General features: G+C 59.7%; 1 protein-coding gene and 1 long non-coding RNA gene across 7 annotated transcripts in view; one reads left to right on the top strand and one right to left on the bottom strand.

Moving 5' to 3' along the window:
- Positions 1–471: 471 nt before the first annotated feature.
- Positions 472–2,241, top strand: LOC141577517 (uncharacterized). The gene is made up of 2 exons (XR_012506630.1): positions 472–1,691; positions 1,788–2,241. It is a non-coding gene; the product is annotated as an uncharacterized LOC141577517 (long non-coding RNA).
- A 1,845-nt stretch (positions 2,242–4,086) lies between these two features.
- The window catches only part of VAV2 (vav guanine nucleotide exchange factor 2), a 168,233-nt gene continuing 151,037 nt past the window's right edge, over positions 4,087–21,282 (bottom strand). The window contains exons 18-28 of one of the 6 annotated variants that reach the window (XR_012506627.1): positions 19,472–19,488; positions 18,637–18,658; positions 17,543–17,670; positions 16,190–16,264; positions 14,872–14,924; positions 13,457–13,573; positions 13,286–13,373; positions 12,072–12,195; positions 11,184–11,236; positions 10,002–10,156; positions 4,087–6,272 (exon numbers count right to left, since the gene is read on the bottom strand). Coding sequence is in view for 4 of the 6 variants with exons in the window: in XM_074362616.1 (XP_074218717.1) it covers positions 6,225–6,272; positions 10,002–10,159; positions 11,184–11,270; positions 12,072–12,195; positions 13,286–13,373; positions 13,457–13,573; positions 14,872–14,924; positions 16,190–16,264; positions 17,543–17,670; positions 18,637–18,658; positions 19,472–19,488 (917 nt within the window). In the remaining 2 variants the exon portion in view is untranslated. Of the gene's footprint in view, positions 6,273–10,001; positions 10,160–11,183; positions 11,271–12,071; positions 12,196–13,285; positions 13,374–13,456; positions 13,574–14,871; positions 14,925–16,189; positions 16,265–17,542; positions 17,671–18,636; positions 18,659–19,471; positions 19,489–21,282 lie in introns of all 6 variants that reach the window. The other 5 variants (XR_012506626.1, XM_074362617.1, XM_074362616.1 and 2 more) reach the window with 5 other exon arrangements.

Genomic DNA, 21,282 nt, shown 5'->3' on the forward strand with positions numbered 1-21,282 from the left:
AGGTTGAAACTTGGAAGCAGATTCTTCCAGAGACATTTGCGCTCCCCCCCCCCCCCCCCCCCCCGGCACCCAGGAGCGTCAGCCACCTGGGGTCCCACTTCACACTCAGCGCCAGGCCTTTCAGACCCGCAGGAAGTGCAAATGCAGGCGGCGCCTACTGAGGCGCCAAGTTACAGCCCCTCCTTTCCTAGGGCTGACGTCACAGGGCGCCACACCTCGCAGCTCCGGAGCCCAGGGGCCAAGAGCAGGGCGTCCGAGGGCTGGCCGCCTCCGCGGGCCCTGAGGGGCCGTGCTCCCGCCTCTGCCCCGGCCTCCGGCGCTGCGCTGGCCGGGGGATGCACCCCCCAAATACGCCGCCCTCCTCACCGGCCCTTCTCCCTGCGTGCGTGTCTGCCCCTGGACCCACAGCTCCCTTTTGGTAAAGATACCCGTCACGCTGGTTTGGGGCCCACCCTGATGACCTCACCTTAGCATGGCTACACCTGCGAGGACCCTCTTTTCAAACAGGCACATGCACAGGCGTCAGGGGCTAGGACTTCAACACAGCTTCCTGGGAGGGACACGGTTCGACCCGTAACACAGATTCTCAGGGAAGCTTTTGTTTTTTCTTTCCACCCATCGTCAAGGTCCAAGGAAAAGGCTTCTCCTTGCTGTCTCGTGGTGGCTGTGGTGGCGAGGTCCACTGGCGTCCCAGCTTTTAAACAGGGCACATCTATTAGACTTGGTGCTCTGGGGGCGCAGTGCTGGGCTTCGCCCCGCCTCCCCCACGCCCGGCCAGGCTCCGTACCCGGTAGAGCTCACCCACCTGGGCACGCACCCACGAGCAGAGACCGCTGACCTCTCTGGACTCCCGCCCTCACCTACCTTCTGGCCTCTGTGTGTTGCTTGTTACCAGCTCTGATGAAATCAGAACTATTTCCCCACCGATTCTGTTGTGTTTACAAGGAAGACCGGTTAGAGCATCTAATCTGCTGCTGTAGGCAGGATGATGGCCCCCCAGAGGGACCGTCCACATCCTAACCTCTGGCACCTGTGGCTGCATGACCTCTCGTGGCAAATGTGATGAAAGCTAAGGACCTTGAGATGGGAGGGGTTTCCTGGATGATCTGGGTGGGGCCAGTCTAATCACACGAGAGCCTTTCCCAGCTGTGGTCAGAGGGAGACAGATGTGACGACAGAAGGGTCGGAGATGCCAACTGTGTCTCTTTGAAGATGGAGGAAGGGCCCACGGTCCATGGAAGGACCGGCAGCTTCTGGAAGCTGGAAAGGCAAGGAAGTGGATTCTCCCCCAGAGCCTCCAGAGAGACACACCCGGGCCGCACCTCGGGTTCAGCCCAGGGGGACCCGCTCGGGACTCCTGTAACCGACAGGGCGGGAGGACCAGTGTGTGCTGCTCTCGGCCTCTGTTTATGGAAATTTTGTCCAGCAGCAACAGACCAGCCCACGCACGTCCTGCTGGAGACGGACACCACGCCTCTTCTCTCCGGACACACTCGTCACCTCCGCCCCGGCCGCCGTGCTCAGAGGACGCTGCTTCCTCCTCCCAACGCTTCCGCTCAACTCCACCCGCTTTTCGTTCATTACCTCATCTCTCTGAGCGCTGATCTTTGTGCTCTTCAGCGTCCTCACACCTCCATCCGTTTTCAGGTTCTAAGACATCTCTTGACTTTTACCTGGAAAAGATGAGAAAGGTAGTGCGCCCACATGGCCTCCTACCTTTTGGCTTTTTCTCTTTCCAGCTACCTTTCCTGAAATCGTTTCTACTCTCGTTATTATCTCGTTACCAGGTGCTGTAACCACACCTTCCCCTCGGTCAAGGCTGGTTCCTGCACTCATTCACCCCCAAACCCGCGGTGTGGCTTTCCCACTCACCTGGCTCAAATGCGGCCTCAGGTTTGCTCATTTCTCTGCACAAGCGGCGTCTTCGCGCACAGCGGCCCCTGAGGTCTGAGGGCTGGGAACTGCCTGCCTGCCAACTTACATCTCAGCGACTCTGTGAGCATAAACCCCGGGGCCCCTCTTTCTTTTCAGGAGGACTTTGTGGCACCGAATGTGCCCAAGTGACATCTAAGGCAAACGCAAATGACTCCTTGTAAGGCACTCAATCTTTTGCTTGCTGCCCAGTGGATTTTTCATCTTATCTTCGAAGTCAAGGGTTAACCATTCTGTGTTAATTTGTCCCGGAGTGTGCAGTGCCTTTTCATTCCTTTGTTTCTGGAAAGGTAAAAACACATGAAAACATTTGTCCTGGTCCATGATTTTGGTTTTACCCACGTGTTATCCACGTGTCCGTGATGGGGGAGTTCTCTGAGATCTCGGCTTTATGCAGGGCCCAGTCTGGCTGCTGGCTTCCGGGGACCCGGGCTAATGCCGCGGGTGTTAGAATCCCAGTTCTCACCCCAGACGGCCCAAGAGCCCAGAGGCTGCCCTGGTGGCGGCTCCTGCCTCTACTCTGCTCCGTGTCTCTCCTTCTTCTGAGCCCAGGCTCGCACTCGGCGTTTCCCGCGGCGTTCCTGAGTTGGTGGCGGAGGACTAGGGGTGGAGGGGGATGTCCACGTCACCTCAGAAGATAGGCTGTTTCCATCTTTCATCCAAGAAGTGTTTCTCAAATTCTGGACACAGCAGCCTCCAGGCTGGCCCTGCCCTCCGGGAACTCGCAGGTGTCAGAATTAAGGGGCACGATGCTCGCTGCCCTCTGAGAGCCCAGCTCCGATCTGCTTCCCAGCAGCCGAGGGGCAGCCCCGGGCAGGCAGGCCCCTCCTCCCTGCTGGGCCTCCCCCGGCCACACGCAGGCCTGAGGCTTCCCACCCTTTCCTGTCCGGGCCTCACAGCAGGTGGGGGGCCCTCCCCCGAAGCCCCAGCCCCTGGTGCCCCCAGGTCCGCCTGCAGCTGCCCCTCAGGCCTCCACAGCTCTCTGCTTCCCGGCCTGGGGCTTCCGCCAGAGCTGCCCAAGCTCGCTCAGCCCTTGCTCAGGGCAGCCGAGTGCTGACGCAGGAGCTGGTCAGCAAGGTCCAGGCTTTTCCTTCCCCCCATGCGTGGACGCGAGAACGCAGAACTGGAGGCCGGCTCTCAGGGGAGGTGGTGTTGGGACAACTGGGCCTCTCAGGCCTGAGAAGTTCCCTGGGGTGCGGGGGTCGGGGGTGACCCTCCCATCTGGTTCTCAGGGGCACCAGCTTGAGTCAGGCGCTGGGGCTCCGGGTCCTTGAGACCAGGGCCGGGGGCAAGCTCCAAGGCTCTCCACCTGTGTTGCCTCAAACATCTGCACTCACCTCCCTTGTCTGTAACTAAAACTGACATCTGCCGAGCGCCAGATGTACACCCAGCTCCAAGGCTCCCTTGACCTTCACCACCCCAATGTGGACCTGTGTTCTCAGTAATAGGACCCAACATTCTCCAGGCTGTGCACCCAACCCAGGTCCTGCATCTCTAGCCTCTAGTGCAACCAGGGGTGGTCAGGAGGGGAAGGGGAAATGCTGCACCAAATTCCACTTCTAGCCATGGACTCAATGGCAGGAGCTCCAGCAGCCACCTTGGACCACGAAGCAACTATGAGGGAAGTGCAGGCTGCAGATGAGAGGAGTCTGGAGTGGGGGTGGGCTCCAAGCCACCCTGGACCACTGCCTCTGGACTGCTTCTCCATCGGGGAGCAAGCCGTCTTTACCACACTATTCTGATTTTCTCTATCATAAGCCACAGACCCACCCTCTGGAGAGCCTATTTTTATCTCCAACATGTATATATAAACAAATAGGTTCAGGAGTTCAAGGACTTATCCAAGTGTCAGGGCTGGGGTCTGAGTCCCACCCAAACGTGAAGACAGTGACGCCGCCTCAGCAGCTGCTGGAGGAGTCACAGGACCTGCACGGGGGGGCCCGTGGCACGGGGCCAGCCTGGAGCTGCCTGGTCGGTGGCCTGGCATCATTGTGCTGTCCGGACCCCCAACCTGTGCTGGGGCTGAGCCACCCCAAGCCCCACGTCCGACCCAGGCCACTGTCCCCTGGGCCAACAGCATCCCCACAGGGAAGACCCTGCTGGACACAGGAATCCAGCCACCCTCTCCCCCCCACCACGAAAGACCAGTCACTCTTGCAGAAAAGAATTCGGGTTTATTTGCAGTAAAAACCGTGGTCTGAAAAAACCTATTGGCAAATGTACAGTCTGTATTCCATTTGGGGTCACCACCAGCTGCAGGACCCCCAGATCCCTGACCCGCATGCATCGGGCTCCTAAGTGTTCACAGCTAATCTCAGGCCCCGGGTCCGCAGCCCCCCCAAGGGCATCCCGTCTCCTGCCAAAACCACCCGGACCCCAGCCTCCACCCAGCCCTCCTCCCCGCCCGCACCCTGCAGTGCAAAACCAAAGCAAACCGAATCCAGGTTTCAGAACAAACAAAAACAAAACAAAACATTCACAAGAACCAGGGTTCCAAATCAGGTTTTCTCAGTGTCATTACCATGACGCCTTGTTTCATGATGATCTCAAATATACGTTAATCTCTTGTCTGATAAAATCTCTTCCTTCTTATTCACAGATAGAAAATGGGAGCTTTGGATGAAATAATCACAAGCCTTTTTCCCCCCTTAAAAAGCAAACAAGCCAAACCAAAAACGAAACAAAACAAAACCCAACAACAAAAACCAAAGCCAAAACCTTTCTGACAACCGTAAACACAAGAGGCAGGCCGCCTTCCTCCTCTCCCGTCCCGGGCTCACGGCCGGCCCAACCGGGCAAGGTCGGGCGCAAAGTGCTGGCTGCGCCCCAGTGACAGGGGCTCAGGCCTGCTCTCTCCGGGGAAAAGTCTTCCTTCCCCTTCTTCCCCCACGGCCCCCAAACGCAGTCCTGTCACCCTCACTTCCAAGCCGTCACTGGCTGCCTCCCCTCCTCCTTGCTACTCTCGGACCCCTCCCCATCTCCTCCCCACACCAGGATGCTGGCTGGGTGAGCGACTCAGGAGAACCCCCGGCCGCAGAGAGGCCACCAGCGCCCACGCCGGCAAGATCCAGCCCTCACGACACCCAGTCTCGTGCAGCTGATCGAAGGGAGAAGGCGAGCCACAGAGCCCGGGTCTCACTGCAGCTTTGGCGCGGAGCTCAGAGGAGACAGGGTCACTAGGTCTCATGCAACGTCCGGGCAGAGGGAACAGGGTCAGAGGTCAAGGGCCAGGAGGAGTGAGGAGGGGGAGTTCAGGGGGTGGAGCCACCCCCAAGAGCACTTATTTCGGCTGGCCACGGTCCCGTTTTGTGGGCGGCAGGAGCCCTTGGAAGAAAAACTTGCCAAGGCTAGAACCAACATCTGTGCAAAGGCTGGGGAGACCCTCAGGGGCCACCTTGCAGGACACGGGAGGCCCAGAGGGCCCGCCTGCCTGGGAGCAGTGGGGAGCCTCCTCCAGGGGAGGCGGGTGAGCAGCAGAGGCCGAGCGAGGGGGAACCCCGCTTTCTTCCCCGCCCACATCAGGGTTACAAAGGCCGCAGCCACTTGGCAGCAGGACAGGACAGACACACCGAGGACGCGGGGCAAAGGGCAGTACCACTGACTGGGGGCAGGGTCGGCGACGTCCCTCCGGCTCCCCCGAGAGCGCGGCCCACCCCGGGGGCCTCCGCACGCCCCCGGTGCAGACGTCCGTGGGGGGTCGGGGGCCGCACAGGCCCTCACCACGCTCTCCTCCTCCGTACCACGCACAGCTGGGGCCGGGCAGGGGCCGCAGCCTGGCTGCAGTCCCTTCTGCCTCTCAAGGCCTGAAGCCTCCCCCTGGGAGCAGCAGGAAGCAGGAGGGCTGAGGGTCCAGAGCCTGAGCAGGAGGGGCCAGGGGAAGGTCCCCTCTGCAGTCCCCAGCCCTCCCCCACCAGCATCTGCCATTCAGACCTAGGCTCCCGAGGGCCATCTCAACGGGACAGGAGCAAGGGGTGCTCTGGCCTCAGCGGTCACCCAGCACCTGGCTCGGGTGCCACTGGTGCTCCCTCTCCTCAGCACACTGGTGGTGGCAGGCAAGCAGGGCTGGCCTGGATCCCCTCTATGTACAAGCAGCGTACCCAGGACAGGCCGCCTGGGGCAGGCTGATGGCAGGACCGTCCACGTGCAGGACTTCGAGCACCCCCTCCCCCACGGGCTGTGGAAGGCTGCAAGGTTGGCGGGCAACTCCCCTCCGAGTCACGGGCTAGAGGCAGACTTCAGAGCTGGAGCAACTCCTCCAAGAAAGTCCGCAAGTCCCGGCTGCACACTTGCTGTCACTGGACGCCCTCCTCTTCTACGTACGTTGAAGGAAACCAGCCGATCTGAAAAAGACGGCGGACTCACGTAAGCACGTGCCTGCAGGTGTTCCAAGGTGAGGCCAAGCCGGGGCTTGTGGAGGCTGGGGAGCCTTAAGAGGCCGGTGTTCTAAGGCAGGTCCGCCCCAAGAGAGGCCCCGGCGAAGAGGCTGAGAGCCTGGTGGGGCTGCAGCGCCGGGGCAGGGGTCACTCTGAAATGCGCCAGCCCTGGGCAGTTTAAGATGACCTGCCCCCCTCAATGGCTGCCAACTGGAAAAAGTTAAACCCTCTCTGGAGGCAAGTAAGGTCATCTACAGCTTCTGTGGTGTTTCAGACGCAAGCTCAGCGCCAGCGAGGACCAAGGGCAAGAGCGCAAGAGAGAGTGAGGACCACGGAAGCCAGCCGGCAGGGCGTCCAGACGTCGGAGCCACCCGTCCGGACAGGTAAATAGCGCTAACCCGTGTGCTGCAGAAAGCTGACGGAAAAGCAGAGAATTTCACCTGAGAGCTGAAACCAGAAATCAAATAGAAATCCTAGACCTGGAAGATACAATGACTGAAATTACTGAAAGGATTTAAGAGCCGATGAGACAAAGCAGAAAAGACGAATAAACTGGAGTAAAAAATAGCTAGATGGAAATCCAGAGACAGTAAATGGAAGACACGTAACAGCGTAAACACCACAGAGGCCGTGGTGAAGACGACCCCGCATCCACGCGGACTGAGCCCCAAAGGGAGAAAAGAGGGACAGGAGCAGACGCGGCCTCTGAAGAAATCTCCCAAGCTGATGCAGGACACCAAGCCGCACGCTCCAGAATCTCCACGAACCTCGGACAGAACAGACGCGGAGAAGAGCGCGCCAGGCGCACGGTAACAAAACGATGAGAAACAAAGGCTTGTTTTTTTCAGCACAGAGCCTGGAGGGGAGTCGCGCAGACACTTCCTGCAAAGGGGCCCCAGTAAGAACGTGGACTGACTCTTCCACGGAAGTGACGGGGGCCTGGTGACCACGGAGTGACATCCTCAAGGTGCTGAAATGAAAGGTCTTCCCGCCTGGCATTCTAAAGCCAGTAAAAACGCCCTTCAAAAGTGAACTCGACACAGCTGCTCACAAAAAGGAAGCAGGCCTCGCTGGGGAGACGACTGACTCCTGGGAGGCAGCGGCGAAGGGGGGCAGAGAAAGCGTTTCCCCGCAGCAGGAGGCCCGCTAACACGTCTACGGGGGTAACGGGGAGTCAGCACCGTCCACGCCGACAGGTAACTGGAGAGGCGAAGGCCGTCGACGCACGATGAAGCTGGTGGCCAAAGTGTGATGAGGGAGGCACGCTCGTCTGATTTCAAACTACTACCCTGCCTGCACGTTACTTAAGAATTACCGTCGCTTTACGGTGGAGAAACGTGGCAGACACCGCCCTAACCCGGTGATCAAAGTCACTTTTGTAATAATGGGACAAACTGACACTGTGAGCCTCTCGCCAGGACACTGCAGCACTGACAAAGGCACAACGTCCCCACTGTGCTGTGCCCACCAAAAACTACCACCTCAACCCAATCGTGAAGAAACGTCACACCAACCTGAACGGACGCACAGTCCACAAAGATAACTGGCCCACACCCTTCACAGTGGCAAAGGCATGCAAGACAGAGAGAAGCTGAGGACCTTCCCAGATTAAAGAGAGCTGAGGGTCATGGCCAACAAAGGCAGCACCAGACACGACTGGGACAGCTGTGAAGTCTGAGTGGGTTAGACACTCGTATCAAAGGGAAACGTCCTTGATCTCAGGAATCGCACACTGAATTTCTTTACGCGTAAAGGGCTATGATTTCTGAGACTGACTCTCAGATGGTTTAGGGAAAAATAAACGCACATACACACAGAGAATGCAAATGAAAAGCCAAGTGGGCAAACCATTCTTAACTGGTAAATCTGGGTGTATGGGAGTCCTTCATACGACTGCAACTTTTCTTTCAATTTGAAATTGTACCAAAACAAATTACAAACATTTTATAATGAAAACATTTTAAAAAGAAAGTGAAATAAAGATGTATTCAGATCCAACAAAAATCGAGCAGACCCTCACTAAAAATCATACGAAGGAAAGGAAACTTCAAGCACCACGAATGTGGTTTTGGGTGGAAACACAACAACGCAGGGAGGAAGGCGCAGCCCTGGGCAAGGTACAGAGGTAACTCGAAATGAACGTTAATGGTTTAAAACAACAATAACGTCTTACGGGGTTAAAAAATATGTCAAATAAGGTACATGACAACACCTGCACAAAAATTGGGAAGAAAATTAATGTAGTCAAAGGTTCTAAGGTCCTTGCGTTGTCTGGGAAGCGGTGAAAGCACTAACTTAAGGTGGTCTCTCAGAAGTCAAAGTGCACATTGCAACCTCCAGGGTAACCGCTTAAGGAACAGGAAAAGAATGTGTAACTAGCAAACTATGCAAAGGAGCGAGAAGTGGAATAGAAAAACTGACCAATCCGAAAGTAGGAAAGAAAAGACAAAATAAGGAATAGGTGTCGCAAACAGAAAATGAACAGATGATGCATTAAAATCTAAATATCTCAGTGCTTACATTAAACGTAAATGGGCCACAAACACCAGTTAAAAGGCAAATGCTGTCAGATCAGATTTGCTCGTAGAAGTCCATTCATGAGAAGATTTTATTGCACAGCTATCTTAAATACAAGAATACAGAGAAGTTGAAAGTCATACAAGAAAGAAAAAAGTGTGCCACGCGAAACACTGATCCCTACAAAGAGCTCGTGCCTCTCTTCTGGCAGGTGAAGTGGACGTCACAGCAAGAACTGCCAGAGAAGAGACATTTCACAGCAGCCGGGTTTCAGTCCCAGGGGTACCCAGCAGCACTCTAAGTCAGTGGTTCTAGGACCGAACTCTGCACGGACATCACCTGGGGAACTGGCTGCCTTCACAGCTGGGGCGAGGGCCCAAGTGTGTGCTTATAAATCACAGCTCCAGGTGCCTCCTACTTTTGCGAGCTAGTGGCCCCAGCTCTCTAGGTTGGCTGCCTAGGACCCAGCGGCAGATGGAAAATGGATCCGACCCGAGGGCCTCCAAGAGACAGACACCATGCTAGGTGGAGGCAAGCCAGTTCCTGCCACCTGGTAAAGGAATGGTGAGTGATGGGAGCCAAGTCTGGCCAAGTCTGGTCAAGTCTGCGGGCAGCCGCAGCTCCCAGGAGAGCGCCATGTCTCCTAATGCGTGGTTCATGGAGCTCCGGCCCCCTGCTGCGTGACTGCCAACAGGCAGCTGGAGGTCTGGGGGTCCAGACAGGTGACCAGGATAAGTGGCCACAGGGGCTCAGAGCCGCAGGCTGGGTGGGGACACCGAATGTCCCTTCCCATCTCACTAGGGTGTAAACTGGGCCTTAAGGAATGGCAGGAGGTCAGTGAGGACACCCGGGCTATTCTTGGTCCCATGGCCTTCCTGCCTGCAAAGAGGGTTGGCCACATGCAAGTGACTGGAAGACTGCACCCCACACTGTCCCCCTGCTGTGGCCACAAAGGACCATAGGATAGGACTGGGGCCAGATCTGAGCCAGGAAGTCACCTTCCTCACTGTGCGATCTTGGCTCATGGAGCCTGCGGACACCCAGTCTCCTGGGTGCGGTAAGAGGGAAGGGTCATTTTGTGGTGCCAGCCTGCCTGACCCCCACAGGGGCCGAGCCGGAAGGCCCCCCTCCCAAGCGCCGCAGGGACGCGGGGCCCCGGGGCCGGGCCGGCCCACTCACCCGGCCGTTGGTCTCGCCCTTCCACCAGCCCTGGTCCCCGCCGATGCGGCTGTAGATCTTCACCACGTCGCCTTCCCGCAGCGAGAGCTCCCGCATGTCCCGGGCGGCGAAGTTGTACCTGGCCACGGCCGTGCCGATGACGCGGGGCGTGAACACTGCTGGGGGAGATGGGTGGCGTCACAGGGCTGCAGGGCTGGGGTCCTTCGGGCCAAGCCGGGTCTCTCTCCCAGCGCCCGGCCCTGTGCCCACAGAGGAGGCTGCCAATAGAGAGGCCCTGGGGGGACAGACCAGGCTCTAACCCCAGGGCCCCTGAGAAACATGGCCTATCCGAGCTCCACTGACAAGGGGGTCGGAGCCTGGCCACCACAAGAGGGGCCGTCACAGGCAGCAAGCGTGCTCGTGGGGAGGAGAGCAGATGCCGCCGCTCGGACCTGCTCCTGCGGGGCCTTCCTGTGTGCCCAGTGCATGGGCATCACGTGGCCAGCAGACAGCTGACTGACCTCTGCCCAGCTCCCAGCCTTCACCCTGACAAAGTGCCTGGAACTGGACCCCATGGCACCAGTGCCCGACTTCCCTCATATCTCCAGTTCCAGAGCCCAAACCAAACTGGAAACCCAGCTGGAGCAGCCTGGCCCAGGGCCCAGGAGTCCTGACAGGCAGATGACCACGACCACGAGGGGAGGGCAAACATGGTAGGAGCTGCGGGAGGGCTGTGACTCTGGCAGCGGAGGGCCGTGCGGTGAGGGCCATTGGAGGCCTGTTCCCCTGCACCCAAGTCCTGTAAGTGCTCCTTACTGCCGCCACGGGGGGCCCGCCCCAGGTCTGCTCCCACCTTCCCCCCAGAGTGGCTGCCGGCTGATTGCTGCTGCCAGAGGCAAAGCCCCAGTGAGCAACGGGGGACAGCGGCTGATAAGCTGAGTGGTCACAGGGGTGAGCGTGTCAGGTGAGGGCAGCGCCAAGCCTGACTGTCCACAGGTGCCGCAGCAGCCCCCCTGCCCCTGCCCCTGCCCCCTCCCGAGCCACTTCCTTTCCTGTCCCGCTCCCCCTCCGCCCCGCAAGAGGCTGCGGGCAGCTGTGGGCCCATCCAGGCAGGGGCTGTGGGCCGGCAGGCAGCCCCGTGCCAGGCCCGCCAAGCAGCTGGCGACAGGCCAGGCCCCCCCACGCCCCGAACGGCAGCGGTACCTGACCAGAAGGGCGCGGAGGAGCCCTGAGAAGCAAGGCTGAGGCCCTGAGGACTGAGAAAAGAAAAGTTGTAGGAAGCGCAGGAAGCTGCAAAGAGGCGAGAGAGAATGTGAAAGAGGGGTCCGGAGGAGCGTCCGCAAGGGGTCCCAGGCGCGGCCTCAGGCCGTGGGGACGGGGACCCAGGGGGGGCGGCGGGACAGCACGGGCCTCGAGGCCCACCCAGGCGCAGGCGCAGGCGCAGCTCGGCCGCTTCGGAGCTGCCCTCACTCCACCTCCTGCACCTGTTTCCTGGACCGCCTCCTCCCAGCGGGCGGGCTCGAGTGAGGACCCAGGAAACTACATGTGCAAATTGCCCAGCCCCTCGTCCAGCTCGCAGCAGATGCCCCCTAAAGGCCTACTGTTCCTCGCCTGGACTGCTCTGCCCGGGTGGGACCCGCGGTCCTGCAGGCCCCTGCAGCAGGAGGAAGCAAGCTGGCTCAAAGTCAGAGCGGGGGGCTGGATGCCAAAGACCCTGGGCCCACCCTGTCCCTTCCTCCCTCTGGCCCCTGGAGCCCCATCTGCAAACAGACGTCCTGACTCTGGCTCCACCACAGTGGCGGCCCCTGGGGAGCTGGGGCACAGCCACACATCTGAGGACAGAAGAGACCTGCCCTGTTCTCTCTGCACGCTGCCTCCAGGCAGAGGCACCAAGACTTGGAGCAAACAACTCAGAGCGGGCACTCCCCACCTGTCACGGGGGGCCACCAGGGCACCCTGGCTCAAGAGGGAGTTGTGAAGAGCTGGGGGGCCTGGGCCACTGCTCCCAGGGGTGGGAAACGGGAAGGGGCTCCTGGCCTAGGTCAGCAAAGCCCATGGGAAGCCTTCCTTACACCCAGCCCCCAGCCTTACCTGGGGACCGGCTGGAGGCTCTGGAGGCTGAGCGTTCCCGTGACTTGTAGGGGTACTTGAGCGTGGTGTCCAGTTGCTTGAAGCTCTCTTTGAGCGAGTGGCACTGGTAGTACTCAACTAACTCCTGCAGGATGCACACACTCACTGACTGCTGCCACCACCTCCAGGCAGTCTTCCCAGATGCCCTGCCCTCCCTCTCCCACCTCCTCAGGTTCACAGCCGAGGGACTAATCTCCTTGACCCCTAAGAACTACCCTTCCTCCTCTCCCTGCCACCAGTACCCAGACCGGGGGTGGGTGGTCAGTATCACAAAGGCCTCTGATCCTGCAATTTCTCTCCCAAACATTTCTAAAAAGAAATCAGAAAAGAATGCTGAGATGGATGGACACAGATGCTCCCTGCAGCACACTTGACAATGGAGGAAAACTGGAAACCCCTACACGTCCAACACCAGGGAAGTGCTTCTAGGAATCCCAGCGTATCCACATGCCCGAACGCCAGGCGGCTGCAGCAGGAGCAAGAAGGGAACCGCCTCACTGATGTCGAGAAGTAGACTGAGCCTTGGGTCCAGCATGGCCGTGGCTTGGTTTGAGAAGGGAACATATAAGCCACACCCAGGCTGCACTCAGAGGTGGCGAGGACTCACCCTGAGATGGGGACACTGGGTCTGGGGGGGACTGTGGGCACTTCCTTTCACTGTGTGCTCTTCTGTGGCCACTGCGGGGCGTCTGAGAGCTTACATGCTCTAGTCCCATGGGCTCACGTGTAATTAAGCAAAGACACACTTTAAGATCATCTTAAGAAGGACAATGCCTTTAAGAGCTTTCTGGCTGGGCTGGGACAGTGGCAGGTGGGCACTGGAAGCCACGGATGTGCGAGGTTGGCTGGCAGCCAGGCCCTGGATGGAGCCTCCTTGGGCCTCAGTTTCTGGTTCTGATAGAAGGTTCGGGTGAATGCGCTGGGGTGCTGGTGGCCCTCACTGTCCTCCATGGGACTTGGGGGATGAAGTCCTGACGTGGGGGGCAGTAAGGAGGCCCTAGCTGTTCCCAGGTGCCTTCCAGACCAGTTTCCCTGGACCCTTCCCACACTGCGCCCCAGCCCAGGGGTGGGGGACTCCCCCCTGCAAGGCCAGCCTGCAGGCACGGCTGCGGTGGGAGGCGTGGGTCCTCCTTTCGCCCTCAGGGCCAGGCCACGGGAGACCCGGGGTCACCTACCAAGAGGCTTTCGAATTTCTTGGCTTCAGTGATGTGGACCCAGCTGTCCTTCTCCACCACCTTAATGTGCTTCACCTCGTCGTTGAACCTGGGCCAAGAGCACGGGCGCGGTTCGGAACGGCACTGGGGGAGGGTCTCCCTGACCATCCCCCCCCCCAGGCCTCCACATACTTGATGCTAATGGCAAAGCGCTCCGCCTCGGCCGGCCGCTCCCTGATTAGGTAGGTCCCGCTGGCGTGGGATTTGAGCAGGTTGTCGGTCTGCTGCCTCTCCATGTTGCCGGCAAACCTGGAGCAGAGGAACGGGGCCTGTTCACAGACACGGCCTGAAGGGCACCCTGCCCTGCAGAAGAGCCTGCGGCGAAACGAAGCCACGCCCCCAGGAGGAGGGGCGAGCGGGGGCGGGGCCCGGAGGAGAGGGGCCGGGGCACCCGCGCGCATGCCCAGAGCCCGCAAGGAGGAAGCCGGCTGGGGAGAGGTAAGGACCCCAGCCAGACCTCAGACCTCACCGGGTTCCCTAGGGCCTCCGCCCTCCAGAACCCTGGGCCTGCGAGAGGCATTCAGCGTAACAGACGTTACATCAAACCTCTTCTGCAAGTTTTCACTATTAAAAAGCAGTGAATAAAAACGCCTCCTGTGGGGTTTTGTTCTGTGTTGCAACACACCGGAGACCACCACCATCTCCATCAGTGAGTTCCGGGTGGGCTGACGCGACGCTTTTCTTCCAGCTCTATGGGAGTGAAGCCCACCCCCACCCTCACCTCGGGAACAAAGCGTGTCCCCATTTGCTACTCCCTGCCAGGCTGAACTGGGACTTTTGCAAACAGATGCATCCCAGAGTTCTGAGCTGAGCGTTACCCCATCGAGTGAGAGTCCCAGGTCAGCCCTCCACCCTCCGCATTAGACCCAAGTGCAGACCCAGAGCGACGCACTGAACACACCTGTGGGTCGCAGACATGGACGGGGCTGAGTCTCAGTGCCAGGGAGTCTGGGGACACCGAGGCTGCAGGCACATTTCACTGCTGGGCACAGGGGTCCCGGAGTGGCTTCAGGGATAAACCCCAAACCGAAAACCATGAGGGGAGACCTTCCTTGGGTAGAGGGGCCCACTGCTGGGGCCGCCGCGGGGCACATTTCTACAGGGAGCCGCGGGCACTGCGGGCAGTCATTTCCAGGCAGCCGGTGAGCCCGCGGCCAACCAGCATCTGAGACTCACACCCAGCACGTCCACCGTCATGTTTTACTAATCAAACAGCCCCCTGCTCTCGTCAACCTCCGTGTGAGTAAATACGCAATTACCATTTTGGCCTTAAATATACCTCCTCGTATATTTTATACGATGAAGCTCAAGTAAGAGCCCGTTAAAAAAGAGTTTCATTCTCCCAGATGTTCGAACCTGATGATCTGTTTATCTACGCGGAAACAGGTGCCTCAAGGTAGAGAAGATTTCCCCCAGGCTCCCAGGGTTTCAGAGCGAGGAGGGGAGAAGGGGGCTGTGCACAGCGGGGCTCAACCTTGGACACAGCCTGCCCAGGGCCTTGGAGGGGCCACATCCCCACAATGAAGGGGCCCCGCTGGTCCACTCACCAGGGGTACGCGGTGTAGTCGATCTCCCGGGAGGGCGGCCGGCTGATGGGTGGCTGGCAGGAGAGAACGCTCAGGTTAATGTCTCCCCGGGGGCTGTCCACAGGGTGGGGACCCGCGGCATCTTGTCATCGGTGGCCCGACCCTGGGGCCCAGCACTGGCTACCAGGATTTCTGTGGACTCAGGCCCAGAGCCACTGGAGTGGGAGGTCCCTGAGGGCAGCAGCTAGGACTCACCATCTCTGTGTAGATGCTCAGTGGGTTTGATTGATTGAATGAAGGAAGGAAGGAATGAGTGAATGAACGAATAGCATCCAACTAACAGTGCATTTCATCCCCAGGGAGGGGAGCGGCCTGAAGCCTGCTGGGACCTCAGCAGTGGACAGGAGCACGTCCCACAGCTCGAGTTCCCTGCTGCCTGCCACCCCGAGGGCCGGCACTGGGCAGCTTGGCCTGCAGGTGGAAGGCCACGTGTGCAGGCAAGCCTTGGAGCCCTCCAGACCCCACGCTGGGCCTCACCGGCCAGCGTCCCCACCGTGGCCTCCCCTCACTGAGCCCCAGGCTGGGTAAAGCCTTGCGGACTACTCCCCACTCCATTCACCATGCAGACGGGGAAGCAAGCCCAGGGCAGAGCACCTGCCAGCCCACCCCGTGAGTTAGTGACACTCTTCCTCCTCTGCTGTTGGTCCCTTGACCTGTCTGCAAAGCCTGTCCAAAACGCTTTCTCCTTCAACTGGGCCGCGGGGCCAGAGGCCGGGCAGGGCCCGGTGGGCGGAGCCGGGCTGCCTGGGGTCAGGCACCCGCCCCTGCCCCTTCGGGAGAAGTCTCACTGCCTTACTTTGAGCTGCCTTTCCTCTCGGGGCGCAGGGCCGGGGGCGCAGCACATTCAAGGCTGACAGCCTGGTGCCTTTTCTAACAGGAGTTACTTGCTTTGCAGCACCTGGACGGAAGGGACCCCATACTGCCTTTTTCCCAAATGTCCTAACATCTAGCCCGGATCCTTGTTTGGAATATAAACGATCCTGAGATTCAGAGAAAGGCAGCTGGGTTTTGCTCCGTTGCACCTGCTACAAAGATGCCCTTTTAGTTTTTAAAACCACGATGAATTATAACACTCACTGGCCGAGTTCTCCCCACAGGAGGGCACCCCTGCCCCTTGGACCCCCACCCATCTCCTCTCTGGGCAGATGACCCCCTCGCAGCTCCGGGGCCAGCTCACAGCGGCCTGAACAAGTCCAGGACATCCCGAGTGAGGAGACAGCTCTCAGCACCCACGGCACCCTGGCCTCCGTGTCCAGAAGCTTCTGTGGGAAGCACTCACCTTTCCATCCACGGGACAGGGCTTCACGGATGAGCTCGGGAAGTAACCTGACTTCCTGGTTTGCACCAGCCGACCCTGGAAGGGGACAGATGATCAGGGCCAGCGGGACTTGGCCTGGCCTGTGGCGGGGGGAGGAGTGGAGTTTTGTCAGCACTCAGCTTATCCTAAGGAGGACAAGGCGTGTCCCTGACAAGCCTGTCAGAGCATCACGGCCCTGCTGTGACCTCAGCTGACCTCACAACCATTTTGGGCAGGAAGGTGAGAGGCATCCCCACTTCACAGATAAGGACACTGAGGCCCAGGGAAGGTGAACGATTTGCTTGGCCCTGGGACCGAGACCCATCTCCGGCCAGCCCTTTTCTCTCATCCACACCGGCCCTGTCCAAGCCATGAGGGGCGCGCGGACGGGGGTGTCAGCAAAACGCAGCGCTGCCTTGGAGGGTCTGGGGGCGGCTGCTTCATCTCCCTGTTCCCTCTGCCTGGAAGACCCTCCCCCTCAGCCCCCTACGTTCACGTCGGCAAAGCGTCTCTGCAAGGCCACCCAAACCTGATGGCCCTGGTCACACTTGGGGAGGGGAACTTGGTGGCTGGGGTCAGCGTGGGAAGACTGTGGTACCACAGAAGGCTTCTCAGCTCCCAAATCTCCCGTTATGAGGCACAGTCTAGCGCAGCAAGTTCATAAGTAAACATGTAGTGACAAGGCCCGCCATGCAACAATGGCAACAGTAACAGCACCTGGACCAGCACCCGGCACCGGCATCGGCCCCGAGCAGGGCAGCCCTGGTCGCTCACGCCAGGTAAGCGCCCCGGGCTCCCATGGCACCGTGCAGACCCTCGGGGGCCTCAGGCTCCCTGGAGCTCCGGCACCTGGGAGAGGGGCGGTGCTGACGGCTCCACTTTACTGAGCCTTACACCCAGAACAGTAGGTGTCAAGGCTCAGAAGCGTAAACCACCACACGGACCTGTCTGAGTCCACGTCTGTCCCCTGCACCAGATGGGCTTCCTAGGGGAGGGCGCTGGGGGTTCTCGGCCATGGTGCCAAGCATGGTGATGCTGGCCTGCGCTGGGGCGGGGTGTGGAGCCGGGAGGGTGTGGCATGGCCTGGGTGGAGCCTTGGGGATGGTGTGCAGGACCCAGCGAAGGCAGGAGGCAAACCGTGGGGAAGGGGCTTGGACACCAGGAGGAGGGCCTCTCCCTACCCCGTCCAAGCAAACACCCTGAGGCCTCCGGCCTTGCTGACAGCCCACGCCTCTCCACCCCGGTGGTCTTACGCCCCAAACCGGCCCCTGCCCGGGGCAGTGGGGAAGCAGAGGGGCAGCGGGGGACCCCGACCCTTCCAGGCCCAGTACCCACCTCCCACCACTGAGACTCGAGGTCCCCTCTCAGCAGCTCGATCACGTCGCCCGTCTGGAAGGTCAGGGCCGCCTTCCCCGGGGGAGCGGGGTTGCCGTGGTAATTCTGCACGGCCACCATCTTGGGACCTGCGGACGACAGGGCCAGAGGGATGTGGCGGTGACTCTGTCCTCGTGGCAGCCCACCCAAGGCTGACCTTGGCCCCCGTGGCCTTCTCAGGGCTCCTGGGCGAGTGAGCAGGGCCTGTACCGCCCCTCCCTACCTTCTTCCCACAAGACTCACACGTCCCTTAGTTAAATGTCAGAAGTAAACTATGCAATTAACAGATTCAGCATCTCCTTATGGTAAACAGCACCCTGTGTGTTTCCATCCAGACACCTTTCAGATCCGTGACTGGGGGTCAGCCACGCGGAGCGGCAGATGGGCAACCCCTCCTGTCAGAGGCGCGGGCTGGGCTCAGCCACTTGCCAAGGGGCAGCTCTGGGTGGACCTGGGGACCCAGCCGAGCGCCCCGAGGACCTGCAGCCACCCCTGGCCCGAGCCCTGCTCTGAGCGGCCCCGCCCCGCGTGCGCCCGCGCCTGTCAGGGCTGGTCGCCCCGGCCGGGGCCCCGGCAGCAGCAACAGCTGCTTTGTGTGGTGTCTGTCCGTGATTAGCTTAGACTCTGTCCAGCAGAGCTCGGGCCGTGTGACACACGAGGCTTCCGGCTCTCGGCACTCCCAGGCCCCGCTCCTACTGCAGAGCAAGGGGGACTCGAGGGGACAGAGACAATGGCAAGGTGACACTAGCAGCATCCTGATGTCTGGACTCTGCTCGGGGTCTCTGGCTGCAGCTCAGGGCCTCTCCTGGGCTAGAAGGACCCTGACCCCTGCAGGCTGGGCCCAATCCTCACACCCGGCACTGCACCATCAGAAACTAAGGCTCCGGGGGCGGTGGCCGCGGAGGAGATGGGGCCAGAGGGCGGCACACACCCGGGGGGCCTGGAGCGCAGAGCACTGGGCAAAGCTGACGGCCACTCTGGCCAGGCCCAGGCTCGGCTCCTGGGGGATGTGGACACGGACAATAGCAGAGGAGGCCCAAGTCCCGCAGACTCACCTGGTCCTGCTCCACAGGCATCCTGTGAGGACAAGGACAGAGGACAGTGAGGACGGAAGGCTGCCAGAGCATCGACACTCCCTTCCCCCCCACACCCCAGGCAGAAGGGTCAAGGCAGGAAGCGGGGAGGAGACGGACACGTACTGGACACTCACAGGCATATGTGACCCTCTTTCCCTGTGTGACAACCTTTCCCTATGTGACACTATTCCTACTTATGCCCTCTGCCCTTGGGCCCCTCTGCAGTCCTGGGACTTCCCTCCCCTTCCCCATCCTATCCCTTATCATTAACTCCCACCTCCTCCAGGAAGCATTCCCTGACTACCCCAGCAGAAGGCCTCCCTGCCTGGGGCTTGTCGTCTGTCTGGGACATGTCCTGCTGCCTGCACTAAATTCTGCCCTCCCTCCTCCACGAGGGCATCTCTGTGCCCCACACAGGGCTTAACAGGAGCCCTTTAAGTGCTGGTTAATTTGACAGGACCCCACAGCTAAGGGACATGGCATCCACACCCTACAGGTGAATTCAGGGACTGCAACCCCAAGTCAGCCAAAGAGAGGGCTCAAAGCCAAATCAGGATGGGGGTGGGGGGCGGCTGCAGGCAGAACGGGACAGCCGGGCAGGGAGACTGCCGTCAGGGCCCAGGAGGCCGTGCACGGGGACCCATGTCTGCTGATGTCCATGAAGGAAAACAAAGGCCCCTCGCAACCCCCAGGGGCCCTCCCAGCCCGCATGGCCCCGGAGCGTGAGGGCCAGAAGGGCTGGGTCTTTCTGGCTCCAGGCACAGGGCAGCACAGGCTGCAGGGCAGCGGGAAGGGAGCGGTCTGGTGGACTCACCAGGTCTGCAGGAGAACCTGAAAAGGAAGCACATCCGGGTTAGAGGGCAAGCGGCCAACACCGAGGCCTGGGGGGCTGTTGCCCGCAAGGCAGGCGCCGAGGGGTGTGCCTGGGTGTGGGAGTGAAGGGAGCTTCAAGGCCCTTCGTTTCAGACACGGGTTGTGGACAAGTTTGGCGGGTGACCACCACATGACCACGATGTCCCTCAGTGACTTCTGAGGGGAAACCCTGAGCTCTGGGGGCCCACGGGAGAACGCAGACCAAGTATTGGACCCAATGGAAAATCGGTTTTCCTGCATGAGCCAGCTCTGCTCCAACAGCCTGATCCTGGGTGGAACCTGGGCTCAAAGGGAGGATTTCTGTAATTGATTAGTGATGCCTGCCGTGGGCAAGGGACAGGAGGTGTCGGTAGGGATGCTACCCTGTTTTCCAGCATGCTCACCCACGGACACATGGCACCTCAGCTCATCAAATGGAAGGCAGGCTTTCCAAAGATTCTTTCCACCTGCCCTGGGGTGACTCCAGGGGAGGACACAGTGCCAGGGAGGGCCCCAGCCATCTGACAAGCTGGACTGCCACTCCACCACCGGACAAAGCCAGCACCACAATGTGTGGCTGATGTGACTTCAACACCATCTAACACTCAGAGTCGCAGACAGACCCGGCAGACAGAGGTGCCAGGTGTTGGGCATTGGGCGGGGAGGGTCAGGCCGAGCAGCTGGTGCCCACAGGGAAGGCAGCTGTGAGGCTCAGCCCTGACAAGGGCCTCCCCAGGAGAGGGGCTCTGGGAGCAGCCGGCATCTCCCTGGGAAATCCTGGCTCTGGGGGCAGCAAATGGTTAAATGGGCCCTGGCACGGGTTGCTGCCGCAGTCCCGAGGTGGAGCTGACGAGGCGGGAATGCCGCCTGAGCCCAGAATGAAAGATAAGAGTGTGGATTGGAGAGGAAGCAGCCTGGGCTCTGCAGAGGGAGAAACCAGGAGTGGCCGGGGCAGGGCAGGTCCCCCACAGAGCAGCAAAGAAGGGAGTCACACATATGCCCTTGGGGGAACCACGGGCGCCTTAAAATAAAACCAGGTGCCCAGCAAGGGCTGTCAGTGACACGGGGAGGAAGCCGATAACTTCAGCTTTCAAAAGATACACGACTGCCTATCTGGTAAGGCCCCAACTATAGGTATCACGAAAACACACAAACATAAAAAAAGATTGTGGGTGGCAGGGGGGGAGGGGGAGGGCGCGTACATTTGCAAAAAAAGGCCAAAGGCAGGTGACGGCTAGCGGGGGTTGTTTTTGCCTGCTGCCATCATACGTCGATTTTATCTCTTCCTGTAGCTTCCTCTATACTTGCTACGGAAAATGGGTACTTAATAATCCCATTAAACAAGATCAGAAAGATTGTTTAAAAATAAGAACACTTGACAGGAACTACACCAAAATGGCACCTTTGGTTATTTCTTGGTACGTTCACAAGTGCTCGTTATTTTCTTCTTTATTTCTTCTTTCTCTTCTTCTCGTTTTTTGATAAGTTAAGTATGTGACTTTTAAAATCAGGAAAAAAAAAATGCCAAGAGAAAGGCACTGTCCAGTTCCCTTGTGCAAAAGACACGTGGCCACCAGAGGGCAGTGTCCACGGGCAAAGCTGGAGAGCCGTGTTGGGCCAGTGGGCGCGTACAGCATCCTCCACGCCGGAGGAGACAGCGCGGTTGCTGGATCTCCACTCGGCCGGAGTGGCCTGAGGTGGGGCCCGGGGGGTCTGGGCTGACCCGCTGGACCCCCCCGGATCAGGGCGCTGGGCCAGCAGTCACAGTGAGGG

Source organism: Camelus bactrianus, chromosome 4 (genome assembly GCF_048773025.1).
Source record: "Camelus bactrianus isolate YW-2024 breed Bactrian camel chromosome 4, ASM4877302v1, whole genome shotgun sequence".
NCBI classification, from domain to species: Eukaryota; Metazoa; Chordata; class Mammalia; order Artiodactyla; family Camelidae; genus Camelus; species Camelus bactrianus.